This window comes from Alternaria arbusti, assembly GCF_024043155.1.
Source record: "Alternaria arbusti strain BMP 1465 chromosome Unknown scaffold_5, whole genome shotgun sequence".
Classification (NCBI taxonomy): domain Eukaryota; kingdom Fungi; phylum Ascomycota; class Dothideomycetes; order Pleosporales; family Pleosporaceae; genus Alternaria; species Alternaria arbusti.
Window position 1 is genome coordinate 587,621 of NW_026249945.1, and position 17,573 is coordinate 605,193.

Here is a 17,573-nt window from a genome sequence, read left to right on the forward strand (position 1 = left end):
ACCAAACAGCACGGTCCGAACAATTAAGGAAACATGACGCTGGCTTACGATATCACAACAAAATTTCGGTCTTGGTATGTGACGGACGAATGTAGGAGAATTCTCGCAGGGGCTATCCGTCGACGGTATAAAGGTCGACGGGTTTACAGAAATGGACAACCAACACATCCATCACCCTCGACGCTTCAATCAACTGCCTAACGATTGATCATTTCTATATACACCATCTACTCCTCAACTTCCCAATCACCCAAAACCAGCCTTCCGAGATGTCAACTCCCTCTCTTCGCTCGGTCATCGGAGTCCCCAACTCAACAGCATCGGTCAAAGACTCCGTTCTCGTCATCATCGACGCTCAAGACGAATACATCTATGGTAGCCTACCTGCTCAAGACTACAAGGAGGTCAACATCGCCATCTCCAGCCTCCTGGAAAAATACCGAAAGCAAAACGGCCATATCGTCCACGTCCTGCACAACACGGGCGATGACGAAGCAGCTATCTTCAAGCCTAATGGCAAGCTCACCAAGGAAATGGACGGCATCGAAGCTATTAACGGCGAGCCTATCGTGTGGAAGAAGCATGCTGGATCTTTCTCAGAGACAGACCTAGCAGAGATTGTTAAGAAGACTGGGCTTAAGAAAGTTGTCCTTACGGGATACATGGTGCATGGCTGTGTGTCGAGTACCGCTCGCGAAGCGACTACTTTGGGATACGAGGCTCTTGTTGTGGAAGACGGTGTTGGTCAGCGCGATATGAAGGATATCCCGGCTGTGCAGGTTAAGAAGGTTGCGCTGACGGAGATTGATGATATGTTTGGTACGGTTGTGAAGGCTTCGGAAATTAATTAGATGTATGAGATCTGGTCTAGTTAATGCTCCCCACGCTGGTCAGCGGAGCTTCCTGTACGAAACGATAATTATATAATTATCCAAATGCATCGGAACCGTGTAATCGCCATATGTGTACGTCGCGCACCGAATGCCGAGGCCTCATTCTCTGATAGGCGTGCCGACGTTTGAACCTTCGCTGGCCCGTTTGCGCTGGCCAAGTACGAAACCTTCTTCTGTTATAGGCGTGCCGATACTTGAGCCGCCGCTGGGCCGCTTGCGGTGGCCGAGTACGAAACCTTCTTCCGCATCGAACATCAGCTTTGTCTTCGCAGCTTGTCCTCTTAGCGGTTGTGCCGCCCGTGTTTTAGAGTCCTCGAAGACCTCTTTGACCTGGGTTGCTGTGAGCTACTGATCGGGTATATCTTTTCCGTTGACACTTACATCAAAGCCTTGCATCGCCGTGCCGAAAGTAGACATTCGATTATCATAGCATGCACCGTTCTTCCACATCGCAAACAGTCCAAAGGCAATGGAGATGGTACTAGCAAGGATGGCCAGTCCGTATGAGAGCAGGAGGTTCTGCGGGTTGTAGGCGTAGACGACCGCAGAAGTGAACGTGGTGACATTGACAGGGACTTTGGTACTTTATTTCCAGCGTTAGCCTTCGAACACATCACGGGATTGTAGCTTACCAAAGCGAAGCATCGTTGACCATGCTCAAAGACACATTCAGCGCAAATGCTTCGACGTCCTCACGGAATGAAATATCCCGGACGCTGGACGGGTTTTGAAGAGTGTTGACAATTTGGATTGCCTGGTTTATGTCGCGAGTCATGTTGTAAAACTGCGCCCCCGTAGAAAGAGATGTCGCGTCAAGCCGGCCAGCCGAATCCAGTGACATTCGCGTGTTATCCCTGTGCCAGGCGACATACCCAAGCAAATAGCTTGCTAGGCCTATGGTATATCCAGAATAGGCAGGAGAGCCCTGACCTGGCGAGAGAGAGCTATTGACCCACGCATCCTTCGGATCGTACTTGTTGAGTAACTCCCAATGAATGTTCTCGATACCGACTACACTATTGCGGGTTTTGACGGTGTATGAGACAGTAGCGTTCCACACTTCGCATGACAAATACTCCGTATCAGATTGATACGGTACATCAGTTGGTCTTTTCTGAATAGCAAAAGCAAACTCGTTGGTGGTTTGCTCAGTATTGTTCCAGTTCAGACCTAATGGAGTTTTCTCCAGGGTCCTTGGATATGAGAGTCCGAGGTAACCAATCTCTCCGTAGGAAGGGATCTTAGAATTCGTCCATTTCAGACTGTCAGTAGTCAAGTTATTCACCGCGGCGACTCTAGTCTCGTTGGCAAATCGCAATATATCGTCGTGCACGGTGTTATTTGCTGCGGTGCAATTCAGTACCGGCAGAAAGGCTTCTGTCTCGTACGATGTGTTTAGGTGAGAATGAGGCGCTTCGAATGGAAGACGGCTACCGGAAGATGCGACTGCGTTTACGATTCGTCCGAGTCGAGCTGAAGGACCCGAGATCCAGGGAAGGTACGCAGAATTCCTAAGAACGAACGCGTCTGACATGCTGAGGTTGTTTATATCCGCTCTTAGCGCTTGTTCTATAGAGTGTGATTGCGTTGTTCTCGTCTCGACTGATAATGTTGGGGGAGCGAACAATGTTGGTAATGGTAGACACCTATAAACCGTCAGTGACACTCATTCAAAGGTGCATCTATCGGTTACCATAGTATGAGTGCAACTATGAGCCCAAAGTGCAGCTCCCGGATGACTTCAAGGTTGAAGAAAGCGGATAAGTTTCTCGAAATATCGAAAGAGTCGTCGATAGATCTCAAGCTTATTGAACGCGCCCGGAGACGCATCCACACAAACTGCGTGTATGCGATGCCGACGGCGATCTTGAGGCTCAGAGCGATGCTGATTGCGAAAGCGTTACCGAAACTTACAAGGGTCAGTCATGAACGTGGGCGTATGTCTTAGTACATACCGTAATGACCACTGCTGTCGCCCTGTCGAGCCTATCACATCTCCATCCAGCATTGTGTAATATCGATGATGTCCTACTGCGAGAGCAATGCCGAAGAAATAAGAAGCCAACATGTTTGTCGGAGTGAGCCAATGGGATTTTGCAAGTGTTCGGAAGTTAGTGTTGTGCCCAGAATTAGCTGTCAGTGATTGCAGAGCAGATGCAGCGCCGCCATCGCTTGCATGGGGTATCAGCGGTATGTCCGTTTGAGACATTGCGCTATCATGTCGGCGATGAGCCATTGCGATCTGTGGTGTTAGAGCTCAGACCAGGATTAATAGTGTAGATGTACCGAGCTTGTAGCGTAGGTGAGAGCGAAGCAACGAAACGAAGAACATGCGCGACAGATTCCGAGGTAACAGGTACTTCTTGTGGTGCATCCCTCTTGTGCTCAGCCCCGCCATCTAGCCAAAGCCTATAAGTCCTCGATAGCTCTTTGGGCGATGTTTATGCAGTATTGCGGCGTGGCTAGGCTGTGAAACGTCAAATGATTGGCCGAGCCTACCTTGCAAGCCTCCATGTGACGAATTCTACATGGTTCTAATCTATGTGTTTACCCCACTCACACATCCTTCTCTGCATGAATGACAACATGCTCGGTCGATCTTCGCCCAGATACCCCTCTCAGAATAGGGCTGTCGTCTAGCGGAGCTACACCAGCTCGCTTTGCCTCCGCTTCTGTGAAGGTACCGTATAGATCGATAGGATCGATCTGGTCCATATCTAGAACTGGGAAGATCTTGTTGAGGACATAGAAGACGAAAGCGCTGATGAAGAATCCTATCAAGGTGTCAGTGGCCCTTCAATTTCCATTGTCGTGAGACAATTTACTCACCTATGAAGAAAGCCATATTGTAGAGCTGTACCAAAGCCCGTGGTGGATCGACATCTCCTCTTACTGTCACTATAAGACCCCCAATCGTCGGGATCCATCCACATAGCCATGAGGGTATCGCCCGCCAATTGAAACCTTTGGTGAACCAATACGACGAGTTTTCAGTTCGATATAAATGACTCAAGCGGATCCTTCTCTTTCGCAAAAGGAAGTAGTCGCATGCCATTATGCCAATGATTGGTGCTAGAAAGACCGAGAAGGAAGACAGTACGGCGATAAATGTAGTGGCACGGTTGATGAGCTGCCAGGGTTGAACGACCCATGCCGCCACAAACGTAATTATGGCACCACGTCGTATGTTGATGTAACGTGGGAAAAGGCCAGCAAGATCGATACCACCGGAGACAGCATTTCCGCAAATGTTCTCGAACATTGCGGTAAATGCGAAACCTGCAGCCAGGAAGAATACCCCCGCACGTGCCTTCGATGAGCCGTTACCGTTGTCCATCATGCGCATGAGTAGATCCGGTGGGTTCCAATAGATTTCTCCATACAACTTTTGTCCTGATGCAGTTGTAACAAGACCAACTAGAGAGACGATGACGCTGGTGATCACACAGCTAGTGATAGTACCGACCATGTAGGGTGTTCTTCCACGAGAATAGCGTGAGAAGTCGCTGCCGTTTGTGATACCCGCAGCAATGCCACCAAGACTCTGATTGATGCCAGCCATGATGAGCCAAGAGGTACCCCAGGCGGAACCCGAGGGAATGTTTTCGCCGGCATTCCATAGAGGGCCTACACCTTTAGCAGTCGTCACTGCCCAGATCATCCATGCTAACATTCCGATGCCGCACCAGAGGCAGACTATGAGGAACGGTATCTTGAACTTCTCCGGTCGCAGCCACAAGAAAGGTGTCGATATGAACCAGAAGACTACGAATCCCACAAACTGGTCGGTGGTAGCAGGGAAGTTGGGGCTAAACGTGTTCGGCATACGGGCATACGAAGGCCAGATCGCGGTTAAGCACACAGCGACTAGACGGCCTCCATTCCAACCTGGTTCAAATTAGCATCATAGTACCCAGTGTGCCCTCATAGTTCTCCGACTTACACTGAACGGCGTTCCATATGAAATTGAGCAGGATTCTCTGCGACAAAGGTATGAAACTCCCGCGCATTCCCCAACTATACCTGTTCTGTACTGTGAAGCCAATGTGCCACTTCAATCCAACCCAAGCAATAAGTGTGGAGAAGAAAGCGATCAACAAGCAGCTCACAACGATGATAAGGATAGACTGTGAGACAGATAAACCCATAGCTTCAGTGATATCAGCGATCGAAAGCGACGAGAACCATATGGTATAGCTTACTCAAGAAAGTACTTGGCGTTTGCCAATTCGCGAGGTTCAGCGATGAAATCGCCCAAAACCCGAAGAAATTGAACCAGCCCCATGTCCTGCGCTCTGGCGGGAGGGGGATTAAATCGCGGTTGCTCCATGCATCTGTTTGCTCATGCTTCGCATCGTCTCCACGGAGTCGTACTTTCTCATCGATATTCCTCAAGCGCTGTCTCAAAGTCATGATGAACGCGAACCAAGGAACGCGTCGCTAGTCAAGGAGGCTGGGAGGGAAGTAATTGCGACGAACGCCAGTGGTGAGCTCTTTCCGCCATCTTAGTGTTGCTACCCTTGTTATCAACCGCGCTCGGAGTCACCCCAATCTAGCTGATCTAACGCCGACCCAAGTTTAGTGAAGATGATAATGCGCCGACCGGGGCGACGATGCAGCATACGCGGGAAGAACACCTTATCCGCGGTTAGAAAGAGGGGTGTTTGCGCCTATCTTATCTGATCATCCGAGCGCAGTGATCAGCGCCGAAGAAATCCCATCTCAACCTCTGCTGCTACCAATGGGCAAGCTGTTGATGACTGGGTAAAGAGTCAGAGTAGGAAGTAACTCCAAAAGTGGGGTATGGGTGAGCGATAAAGTAGGAAGGCGGCTTGGGCCGCGAACGTCCGAATTCCGGACCTAGCTCGCCCCACCAATCGAAATCTTATCAGATGGATTCTGGATGCATCACGGCCAGCCAACTCCAATTCGATCAGAAGAGGCTTGCATCTTGGAAGTATTCACGGCTACGATGGCGACAGGAAAGAATCTGCGAATAGGCGTTGACGTCGGTGGGCACGTACTGTACATCAGAACTACGAGAGCCATGAGGCTAATACTGCGAATAGAACCAACACTGACGGAGTCATCATTGATCCTATAAGATCGGGTGAAGATGACCGGGGAATTGTTGCTTGGTACGAGTCCTATACCCATACGTTGAACACCACGCTTCCTCGCTTAGCCCACTCCCTCATAAGACCCAAAGAACACCCATGATGATGCCTACCGGAAGTCGATCACCCCCTGATGAGAACGCGAGCTCATACCATAACTCAGGCACAAGGCACCCACTACTACCGACCCAAGTCATGGCATTGCCGATGCCATTACCACCATGTTCAAATCCGCCTCGGTCGACCCTTCTTCCGTTGCGAGTGTGACAATCGGAACGACCCACTTTGTCAACGCAGTCGTAACCCGCGACCGAACACGTCTTTCTCAAGTCGCCGTCCTCCGTCTTTCTGGTTCTTTCAGCAAACATGCACCGCCATGTGTCGACTGGCCAGCTTCTCTACGTAACATCATTCTTGGACACTATGCGCTCATCAAAGGAGGACTGGAGGTGGATGGAAGCCTCATCTCCGACATCAAAGAACACGAGATAATAGAGCAATGCAAGATCATCAAAGAGAAGGGAATCAAAAGTATAGTCGTGAACGGCGTCTTCAGCCCTATCGATACGGTAGAGAAGCAAGAAGAGCGTACTGCGGACATCATCCGGCGTGAGCTAGGGGACGGTGTCGATATCGTTCTTAGCAAGACCGTCGCAAACCTGGGGTTTCTGGAGCGCGAGAACGCTGCGATACTCAACGCCTCGATTCTGTCATTCGCCAGGAAGACGATAGCATCATTCCAGACACCAATCAAGGCACTTGGACTGAACTGCCCTGTTTTCATCACCCAAAATGACGGCACGATACTGAGTGGCGAAGCCGCAAGCCGACTACCGATCCGAACCTTCTCATCCGGCCCAACGAACAGTATGCGTGGTGCTGCTTTCCTTGTCGGGAGGCAGGGGAATGGCGAAGCAATGATGGTTGTGGATGTCGGTGGAACTACCACCGACGTGGGCTTGTTGCTCGCAAACGGCTTTCCCAGGCAGCAGGCCGCGTACTCGGAGCTTTCTGGAGTGAGAATGAACTTCTCATATCCAGACGTGAAGAGTATAGGACTAGGAGGCGGAAGCTTGGTGAGAAGAGTGGGAGAGAAGGTGCAAGTAGGGCCTGAGTCCGTGGGATATAAGCTACCAGAAAAGGCGCTCGTCTTCGGTGGTGACGTTCCAACAGCGACAGACTATACCGTCGCTGCTTCATCCGATATTGCGATAGGCCAGTCGAAAAAAGTGCGAGGGAAGCTGCACGACGATGACATACAAGCGTTCAAAGCTGAGACGAAAAGGATGCTTGAAACAATCATTGACAAGATGAAGACATCACCTGATGACCTTCCCGTCCTGCTTGTCGGTGGTGGTGCGGTCATAGCTCCGGACGAGTTGAAGGGAGCAAGCAGAGTGATCAAACCTCAATGGTCTGGTGTAGCTAACGCTATTGGTGCTGCGATGGCGCGAGTGAGTGCCGTAGTCGACACGGTCAAGTCTACCGAGAAGCAGACGCAGAAAGAACTACTAGCTGAGATATGCGAGGAGGCGAAACGAAAGACCATCGAAGCAGGTGCATCAGCGGAGACGGTCTCTATCGTCGAAGTGGAGGATCTACCATTACAATACGTGGCCCACAAAACGCGATTTATGGTCAGAGCTGCGGGAGACTTTGACTTTTCACGAGCTGGAGATTTCATAGATCTAAACGTCACTCAGGAAGGAGGCAAGGTAGAGACTAGGCCAAAGGGTACAGGCGATGCCATCGCAGCACCTTCGACTGAAGAGGCGTCTAGCGAAGTTGATGCAGCAATGGAAGTTGACATCGTTGCGTATAAGCCCAAAGTGGCTAACCGAGAGTGGTGGATATCTGAGACCGATCTGGACTGGATCACCATCGGCTGCTACATTCTTGGTACTGGTGGCGGAGGCTCTCCCTACTCTACCATGCTCAGAGTGCGTGGAATCCTACGGTCGGGCGGGAAAGTTCGCGTCGTTAGTCCAGACGATCTCAAAGACGATGCGCGAGTGGGAAGTGGTGGTGGTGCTGGTAGCCCAACAGTCGGCATCGAGAAGCTGTCCGCTGATGAGTAAGTCATGTATTGGTGCCACACCATACCTTTGCTAACCTTCGCTCAGAATGATGGATGCTCAAAACCACCTCTACGATCTCATCAAGGGTGGCTACGCGACGCACATTATTCCTCTCGAGATTGGCGGCTCAAACGGCTTGCAGGGTCTCGTTTTGGGTGCATCAACTAACATGAATGTGCCATGTGTAGACGGTGACTGGATGGGCCGAGCATATCCAACAAAGTGGCAGACAACCCCGGTCGTCTTCGGCGAGCGAGAAATCGTGTTCGCGCCTGTTGCAGTGGCTGATGGCAATGGCAACACGCTATACATGCCGACCGCAACGAGTGACCTCAAAGTCGAACAGGTCATCAGAGCAGCATTGAGCCAAATGGGCAGCTCCGTCGGAACAGCTGATGCTCCAGTTACAGGCGCTGAAACAAGACGCTGGGCTGTTGAACATACAATCTCGCTGTCGTGGAGGATAGGACGAGAAGTAGCACGCGCGCGCAAAGAGAACAGAATTGACAACGTCGCGCAATCAATCATCGATGCGGTTGGAGGTTCTGAAACAGGCCGTGCGCTTTTCAAGGGCAAGATTGTTGGTGTAGAGCGCAAGCTGTACATGGGCCATGTGTACGGCGAGGTAATCATAGAAGCTACGGGAAGTGAGTACAAAGGCAAGATTAAGATACCCTTCAAGAACGAGAACATTGCTGCGATCCGGATACCGGATAGTGGAGAAAGCACGACTGGGGAGGAAAATAACGAAGACGTTCTGGCTATCGTTCCCGACCTTATCGCGGTCATTGATGCGCAAAATGGCGAGGCTATCGGAACGCCAGAGTATCGGTACGGACTGCTAGTCTCGGTGATCGGTATCACTGCGAGCGAGCGCTGGACTAGTCCGAAGGGTATTGAGATTGGAGGCCCGAAGGCATTTGGGCTGGATCATCTGGAGTACAAACCTTTGGGCAAGTTTGTGAAGCCTGTTAGCGTTATCGACGAATATGACGGAAAGGCATGAGCGCCAGGAGCTTGGCTGAACTGGTTGAGTAGGTATGCAATGTTCTAGATATCTTTTCGTCTAGGATTACTCAGCCTGCTTTGTGCCAGGATATAACGGCAGGATGATCTTCACAGCAGCCTCGTAGCTTGTGAATAGAATACCTCCACTAAACACCGTGCGACCCAACCTCATCGTCGTGCCTTTCCAAAAACCCTTGATCCCGTAATCCAACAAAACACTCTTTACAGCCTCAGCAGTACTCGTGCCTTTCGCACTCTGTGAACGCGTCTTAATAACGTCAAAAGGCTGCGTTGCAAGCGTTGTCACAACGCCTGCTACTGATCCGTTCGCGAAGTTCACCAGCGTATTTTGTTCGATATTCTTGGCCTTCTCATAATCCTTGAGGATGTTGTAGGTCCCCATTCTGAACGCCGTTGCTGATGCTTGTTTCAGGGTAGTGCCTGCGAACCCGCGGTATAAACCGAGGATACCGTGTTCCTTCCAAATGGTGGTGGTAGCGTGGAAACCGGACCGAAAGCGCCTTTCGTTCCTGGCATCGTCGATGAGGGCAGTCTTGATGCGCTCTGTGGGTGTAACTGCGGTGATCGACGCGATTACTCCCGCAGTCATGCCGGCCAACAAATTGCGCAGAGGGGAGAGCGTGCCCGTCTCTGGGTCGGCAAAAGATGATTTGATCTGGTCGAAGAAAAGAAAGCGGACGGCGTCTTTGCCTACTGAGCCAAAGACCAGCGCTCCGCAGCCTTTGTATAGCGCTCTAATGCCTTCATTCTGATAGACTTGGGTCACGACTAGGAAGGGATTTCGCGGCGTCGGCACGCCCTTCTCAGCTCTTAACTGCACACGCGTTTTCGCAAACTCTAGAGGATACTGCGAGTGGTATGAGTCACGGGATCTGGGCCGGAATGCCTCTTTGGACGTACCGAAAGAAAGCCTTCCACACCGCCAGCTATGCCGCCGGCGACCAGAGAGACTACCGCAGGTGTGTTCTTGTCCTGTAAATTGTTAAACTTGATCTTTAGACATTGCGCGTGAGCTTACATCGCCGCCTGAAACCATTTGCGTCTAGGAAAATAGGGATAAAGATGATGTTGTGATGAAAGTGACCTCGGGATGGTCGACAGAAAAGATGCAGATATAGCCGAAGCGGTTCCGTTCCGGGTGTCCTCAGCGGCATCGACCATGGAACACGAAAGCGACGCGCCGAGCCCAATGATATCACGGCCATGGGAGAGGTTACTTCAAAACTCAATTTGCAATCTTGCGCACTTCCCGCGCACATTCAGGCTCCTGAGGTAGGCCAAACTGTACCGTGTGGCGCATGACGTCAGCGGGTCTTCTCAGGGCTCCTGGACGGAAGGCCGTGGACGCGACCTTTAAGACACGCGACGCCGGAAACTACTGGACTCCAGAAGTACCATTCCATTTTAACACTTAAATTTCCATTGATTCCGAGGCAGATTGAACTACTGCGACTACGCTGCCGCATCATCCAACTCGAACAAACTATCGAACCGGTTATCCCTCGCTGCAGCATAAGCCGCCATCTTCTCGTCGCCGCTGTTGTCGTCGCTTTCGTCCTGCGTCCTGCTACTCAGCTTCCCCATTTTCTTCAAAGCATCGTCCACATTCCAAGCGATCCGCTCAGCGCCTACTCTTGCGCCGACCAGATTCGGCGCGCCAGGGCCAAGTCTCAATCCGGCCAGTCGTCCTGTCACGAATAGAGGAACGTCATCGTCCCACATCATGTCTTCATTCAAGCATGGCAGACCGCCAACGTACTTGATAGGATACTCTTGTTGGATGTTCTGAAGGTAGGGGATGGTGCGGATGTCTGACTGAATGCCAGTGGCAAAGACCATGTAGTCGATAGACGGCAGTTTGGGTTTCGAATCTGTGGACGTGGCTTCGCAGGCCCATGTTTTTGAGCTTTGGTCCCACGATACGGACTGGAGTTGAGTATAGGTTTGAAGCTCGATCTTCCCGTGTGCGACATGCGTATCGAGAATTTTCCGGTACCGCGGCGTCATACTTCCTCCATTACGGGCTTGCACTATCATCTCAAAGCGCTCTATCACCGATTGTTAGATGCGATCACCAAGTAGGAGCGTTGACATACCTTCATCAGTATCTGCCGTCCAGAACTCGGCTTGCTTGAAATTCCGAAACTTGCCCACCCACTCTAGGTCCACGTCAAAGTGCTTGACCTTAAGCGGACCGCGCATGAGCATCCATACTTTGTTCACGCCTCGCTTGATTGCTAGATCCGCCAGCTGAATACTCGTCAAGCCGCCACCAACAATGAGCATACTAGTCGACTGGCGAGCCTTGACTTTGGTCATTACGTAAGGTGGGGGAAACTGCTTGATCTGCATCGCATGCGCAAAACCTTCGTGTGGACGTTGAGCTGGTAGACCAGGGATAGGAGGTATCGAGGGCGCATTTCCAGGACCGACAGCCAAAATGACGAGGTGGGCGAAACGCACGCCTTGGTCTGTGGAGACGCGGAAGACTTTTCTCTCGTCCGCCATCACATCATCTGGGACAACACTGTCAAGGTCCGCTTCATCGAACTTTGAGATATTGTCGTATTCGATATTCACGACGCTCTCTTTCCTCAATAAATCCTTGCCAAGCCGATATCTTTTGATGACCTCTTCACAGTGAGCGTCGAACAAATCGGTACGTGGTACAAAGTAGTCCTTTCGGTCCCTTTCATCGACGTCTGGCGTGCGGCCCAAAAACCTTCCTTGCGACTTCAGGTTCTTCTTCTTTTTGTGCTTGCTCACTTCCTTCCCGGCAACTCCAGGTAGTGCTTGGATGTCTTTGTCTCTCTCTTTCTCGTACGTATACCCGAGCAGTGCATCTCGATCAGCAGGATCGACATGGAAGAACATCGGACTTCGAAGGTAGTCAATGTGGAAAGTCTTGAAGAGGCGCTTCCACTTTGACATCCAGTCCGCGCCATCGGCGTCAAGTACAAGCATATCTATCGCTTCTTCGGGTGCTACCTCATGGTCGCAGCCACAGTCTGAGTTCCCGGGTGTTGACGGTGGGGTTGGAAGTGAGTCCTTGTTTGTTCGGTAGTTTTTGATGTTCATTTTCCGACCATGTTTACGAATCCAGTGGTAACGTTGATGTTCATCATCTGTGAAGGTTGCCGAGGGTGTCTGTTCACGGAGCCGTGCTGCTACTGCTAGGCCAGCCGGGCCTCCACCGATGATGAGTACGTCGTGGATGTGCATTATGTTGCAGTCTGAGAGTAAAGGCTTGGGAGTTTACTGAAGAGCGTATGTATTATGGAACGTCGAGATACTTCGAGTGTCTTGTGCCCATGTGAGTACCTGATGGCTAGCGTTCCAAATTGGGTGCATCCATCATGGTGCTAAAGGCACACGATGACGAGAACACGACTCCACGTACAAAGACGGACCGATGCTAGAGGCTCAAATCAATTCGAGCACATGTTCAGTCACAGCTTTTCTGATGAGTAGCAATTACGCGCATGTGTGAGCGGAAGTGTAGCCGATTGTGTTGATAAGAACTCGTGTATTCATTCATACGGCATGGAAAATCTCCTGGTCCTTATGGCCCTCCGTCGTTGCGGACGTTCGCCAACTGGCAGGATTACTCACGCTCGACACTCGTAGTGACCTCGCGTCCTCCATTTCGATCGCGCTGGTGATGAATTGTGGATCCTGATCCTCCCTTTGCTTCCCAAGACCGCCATTCATGTCTTCTTGACTCTCCGTCCGCCTGAAGATATCCCGAAAGCCTCTAGGTATCGGTTCTGCTCTAGGTTCCGGCCAATAGGCGCGTGTGTGTGCAGATTGTGTCGCGCGTGTGACGGTATTGGGCCCGTACGTGTTCTCCGCAGTGTATGTATTGGAGCTCCAGTTTCTCAGACCGAGAACCCGTTGTATAAGCGGATAGGTCAAGGGCAGATTCGCGCAGAGTATCGCTGTATACGACTCTCGAAGGTACCAGATCGTCCACTCAGTTCCAAAGGGATTTGTGAACGAGTAGTATTTGTTGAGGACTGCTGCGACGATGGTGAACGCTCCTATACAGAAGATCACGAAAAGGATCGTTTTGTTCTTCTTCGGTAGGCGTACTTTGAAGAGCAACGGCATGGGTATGCTTATGATGATTAGATCACTGGAAATATTGAAGACGGCGTTTGTGATGAGATGATTGGTCGCTGCCGAGCATTGTTCTGGTATCGTCAATATCGTGTGATTAGATGTTGCAAAGGCACTTACTCGAATTCGGCGGTACTGCCCAATATTGCGAGAACGGCCGACACCAAACCCCAAGGTATAATATTTCCATGACCACAAATGCGACAGCGACATATATGGAGGTGGCGATGACGATCTTGTGTTGCGGGAGGACCATCGTCATACGGTTGTACATAATGAGTAGGCATGCCTTAACCAGCCATATGGTAAGGAGTTGCATCTGCTCTACTACCAAGACCAGCTTGGATCCGTATATACGCATCTTGATTTCGGCATCTGAATATTGAGAGACGTCGTCTCCCGGCGGTATTAGATTGCCTAGATACCGGTATAGAGTCAGCGTGTGTCTCTCTTGCAGTTTGCACACGGAAAGACGTACTGCTAGTCTTTGTGACTTCGTGCATGATAGCAATCAGCACTGTGTCGGTAGCCTTGTGTCACAATCAGTACTTGTAGTCGCTCGATGCTGCGGGTCACAAACCATGGCTACAAGTATTAAGTAATCATCTAATTGCAATAATTTCCATGATCCACGATGAATTCTTCTTGATATTAGTCGGATGATGACGACGATCCAGCACACGCCGTAGAAAATTCCAGCCTCAGGCTCAAGAACTCCGGCCATAGATAAGTGGTTGGCTCGCGAGCCGAGGTTGTGGGAACGTTCAAAGGCCGGGCCAGTAGACGGCGAGTAGTCTCGGAGTTGGTTGCTCAGGGCTTTAGTGGGTGTTGATCAAAAGTTGTCGTAAATATCAGGGGGAATCTATCGATGCGATAGAGACCACGGTGCGTTGGGGAACAGAGTAAATCGATGAAGAACTGCCGAGCGCCCGGTCAGCAGCCTTGTTGTGACCACAGGCGCTATGTTGTGAAGACCGGGTGTGAACTCAGCAATCACTCGGCATTTCTCTGTGATGTCGGCGGCTTTCCGTCACAAAATGCTTCATTGACAATTTGATAGGTGCTCTGGGATGTTGCTTGGTTGGACTGTTCCGGGGTGGCGCTGTGGATGGATGCCCTGGGGTGGTCGCGCAGTGTTTCAGTGGAAGTATTCGGATTGAGGAGACAGCGCTCAGAAATCGCGGACCCCCGGACCCCAAGATATCAGACTAGGCATCTAAAAGTGTCGCAAGCGCCACTTTCAATGGAGCTGTGCATCCTCGATGATCTGCACAATCGACTAAAGACGGACGTCCCTGGTCCAGCTTCGACACTTGTGGGACTCGCGGTAGCGCCAATTGGATGACGAGTTTGACGACTCAGACCTGGGTTGAGGCTGCCCAGGTGTCAGAGAGGCGCGTCCAATTCGAAGGCCGCGGCAATATGGCGATGTTGGCTGCTGACCGGAAACATTTCGCGACGATTCGTGGTACGGTTCAAGAAGAAATGTCACAGCAAATCAAATGCGTCCAATGCGCAATGGGTTTCCCGGCGCTGCTTCGGTGATTTCATGCCTGGTAGTGTTGCAAACTGCGACTTCAGGCGAGCAATATCGTAGGTATGCTATATAGCTGTTGCCAGTGTCACTGGAATTCTGACTCGCAAAAGATATCGGTAACATCGCAGCGCAAATTGAAGGCGTTGAGGAAAGTTTGGCGGTGCCCGTCAGCTTGCGTGAGTGACATCGGGTGTCCCGGCACGCTTAGTTTGACGCCTTTGGCGGGCCGTAGCCGTAAGTTGTACTGGTCCCGAGGTCAACACTCGCATAATTTTCGTCCTTGCTTCAGGCGTTCAGTCAAGGAGAAATGAAAATCGCGCAGTGACAAGAAACTCCCAGGAGCCTTGTCGCTGCTACAGATAGCTCTGGAAAGAGACTGTGCTGTCATGGGTGTGCATAGGTAGTGTAGCGGCGTCGGCGCCTCAAAAGTGCGAGGGCAAAGGGAAGTCGTAGCGTTCCACCGAGTACCCCAAACCCGGGTCTCTTTCGAACACAGACATGATTGACTTCAGCACATCCACAATTGGTAGAGTTCTACCGTCGACTGTTGGTCATGCAAATCGCAATCTCTGCGATTGAAAGACAGCGAAAACTGACCAGCAAGCACATGTCACCGACAGAGGTCTTGCAGAAGTTCAATCTCCAAACAGTCAGGTTATTGAGTGCAAGTTTCGGAAACTGTCGAAAACATTGAAACACCTGCGCGATATAGACAAGGAAGACCCGACACCACGACCTTGGAACCAGCGGCTTAGAAGACTCAGCCTTCGAGAAGAAAGCTCAGACTCACCTGGGCAGTTTCAGTCGGCATTGAGCGATGGCTACTGTCAAGTTCGGGAAAGCAGCACCAGGGGTGACATTCTGTCGGCGATGCGCGAGCTGCACGTGAATGTGTCGTATCGCCACACCCGCGGAGGTCCGAGTCAGTGGTTTCGCGTTTGCCAATGAAGAGGGACTTGAATGATCAACTCTCACGCCTGACCCACATCATGTAAGCCGTACGAACCCAGAGCAGATTCGATATAACACACATAAGGCCGACTCAGCTTGTTCGGTGACTCTTGCATCTGGCGCCAGTGCCGTTGCGCCAGATATGCCAGTTGTGGGGAGGCTATTTCTTTCACTTTGAGAGGTGCTCATGGTCAACCATGACGAAGAAAGATTTAGGATGGCTTTAAAGACCTATGTAAAGGTAAAGATATGGGATCATTGGACCGAAATCCCACGCAGTGATATTGCCTAGGAGCTACACGCCGGCGTCCAGCTGAAACTTGCACTGATCTCGCAGAATCGACCCGGGCCCCCGTGAGTGCACACCTGGGCAGTCTCGGGTGCCGAGTTGAATATCTGAAGAGGAACTCCAAGCGATGAGGACCACTGGAAATACTTTCAAAGAAAGTGATAGTTGGCATGGACACTCTAGCACAGACGTGACTGCTCATACAAATACAGGTAGTTGCATGGTGATCATGGCCTCGTTCGACATGGAGGAGAGGATCAGCCCGGAAAGAGCGTTTGGTCAATCTCCATCATGCAATCTCAAACGAACAGCGGATGTATGTTTAATCATCAATGTTTTTGGGGTAGACGTTACCCATGGGATCGACGAACAGGGATAGCAAGGGGCATCAGCCCACGCTGTGCTAGGTACTCACCTGGGCACCAAGGTATTTCAACGCAAGCAAGCAGCTGCGCATACGTATCAATCCTTCTGATATTTCAACAGCGTTTGCTTATCCATAACGCGCTCCTCATAATGTAGCTACGTTAAGCAGCTCGTAGGCGTCTCGCCATCTCTCAACGAGTGACATCAACGGTGAGCTTATCGCTCCTGCCACGCCACGTGGAATCTGACTGGCAAATCTATTCTACGAAAGCCTATGCCCATTGAAGCATGTCCAGCCGTATCGCAGCATCGAGGTATCCCAGGACACGGTACCTAGATATGCAGTCCCCGGTCGTAGATATCGGGCGGAATATTTCCGAACAAACCTTGGAACCTTGGAAGCACCAAAGGTGTCTTATCCATCTCGAACACTAATCCGTTCATGTAAGCGGTCACCCATTTCCATACCTCTGTGTACTTCCTACAACTTCGCTGCACGGATCGCACAACACAAAAAAGATGGCGGTCGGACGATACGGCTGCCCAACCTCTCGACAAGCCACCTTCTTGTCGTGGGTGTCGTGTGCCCTGGCGTGTCGCAGCCCGCGATCTCCTCCACACCTCTCCCTCTAAGTTAGTCTAGCCGAACCGCCGAACCACGCAACTGATAAAGAGCAGAGAGATAGGCGTCCGCGCAGCGAATGACGAACGCCTACCACCCCTACTAAGAGATTATGACGCCGCACCCAAACACCGTTGCAGCATGGCTTCGCGTGTACTCTCCCACTTGGAGTAGTGACACCCCGCTTGCAACCCTGCTGCGCGGTGATATGCAGACTGGGGTGTGGGTGTATATAGACGAGTTGTTGCGCTTCCATGCGTTGCTATATTCTTGGAGTAAGAACGCGTGTCGCGACTTCTTCTTATTTTTCGACGGCGCCTGCGACGGCGCGCGCATGCATTTCGCGTTGCGACGATGACGACTTCCCAGCATCGGAACCACTCCGTCGCGGAAGAACCGGTGACATCTGTTCTTCCAGATGGCGACATACCTTACGATCCCACGCATTCTCTCAATCCAGATGAAGAAGTTCTAGCGGCTCTTGGATACAAATCGGAGTTTAAGAGAGAGTTTTCGCTGTTTACCACCTTCTGTGTCAGTTTTGCGGTTCTGGGTCTACTGCCTAGTTTCGC

General features: G+C 51.1%; 6 protein-coding genes across 6 annotated transcripts; 2 read left to right on the forward strand and 4 right to left on the reverse strand.

Annotated features, from left to right (window-relative positions):
* Window positions 1–269: 269 nt before the first annotated feature.
* On the forward strand, window positions 270–851 carry J4E86_004706 (uncharacterized protein; the record flags this gene model as incomplete). The annotated part of the gene is made up of 1 exon (XM_051445244.1): window positions 270–851. One exon carries the CDS (start codon window positions 270–272, stop codon window positions 849–851), a length of 582 nt encoding a protein of 193 aa, XP_051303341.1.
* A 141-nt stretch (window positions 852–992) lies between these two features.
* Window positions 993–1,668, reverse strand: J4E86_004707 (uncharacterized protein; the record flags this gene model as incomplete). Its single annotated transcript, XM_051445245.1, has 3 exons — window positions 993–1,223; window positions 1,275–1,476; window positions 1,526–1,668. The coding sequence occupies 3 exons, from the start codon at window positions 1,666–1,668 to the stop codon at window positions 993–995; spliced, it is 576 nt and encodes a 191-aa protein (XP_051303342.1).
* Window positions 1,669–3,449: 1,781 nt separating this feature from the next.
* J4E86_004708 (uncharacterized protein) lies at window positions 3,450–5,041 on the reverse strand (the record flags this gene model as incomplete). The annotated part of the gene is made up of 4 exons (XM_051445246.1): window positions 3,450–3,667; window positions 3,723–4,781; window positions 4,837–4,873; window positions 5,003–5,041. The coding sequence occupies 4 exons, from the start codon at window positions 5,039–5,041 to the stop codon at window positions 3,450–3,452; spliced, it is 1,353 nt and encodes a 450-aa protein (XP_051303343.1).
* A 1,190-nt stretch (window positions 5,042–6,231) lies between these two features.
* J4E86_004709 (uncharacterized protein) lies at window positions 6,232–9,094 on the forward strand (the record flags this gene model as incomplete). Its single annotated transcript, XM_051445247.1, has 2 exons — window positions 6,232–8,084; window positions 8,134–9,094. 2 exons carry the CDS (start codon window positions 6,232–6,234, stop codon window positions 9,092–9,094), a joined length of 2,814 nt encoding a protein of 937 aa, XP_051303344.1.
* Window positions 9,095–9,160: 66 nt separating this feature from the next.
* Window positions 9,161–10,153, reverse strand: J4E86_004710 (uncharacterized protein; the record flags this gene model as incomplete). The annotated part of the gene is made up of 3 exons (XM_051445248.1): window positions 9,161–9,964; window positions 10,018–10,089; window positions 10,136–10,153. The coding sequence occupies 3 exons, from the start codon at window positions 10,151–10,153 to the stop codon at window positions 9,161–9,163; spliced, it is 894 nt and encodes a 297-aa protein (XP_051303345.1).
* Window positions 10,154–10,569: 416 nt separating this feature from the next.
* J4E86_004711 (uncharacterized protein) lies at window positions 10,570–12,339 on the reverse strand (the record flags this gene model as incomplete). The annotated part of the gene is made up of 2 exons (XM_051445249.1): window positions 10,570–11,165; window positions 11,214–12,339. The coding sequence occupies 2 exons, from the start codon at window positions 12,337–12,339 to the stop codon at window positions 10,570–10,572; spliced, it is 1,722 nt and encodes a 573-aa protein (XP_051303346.1).
* Window positions 12,340–17,573: the final 5,234 nt, after the last annotated feature.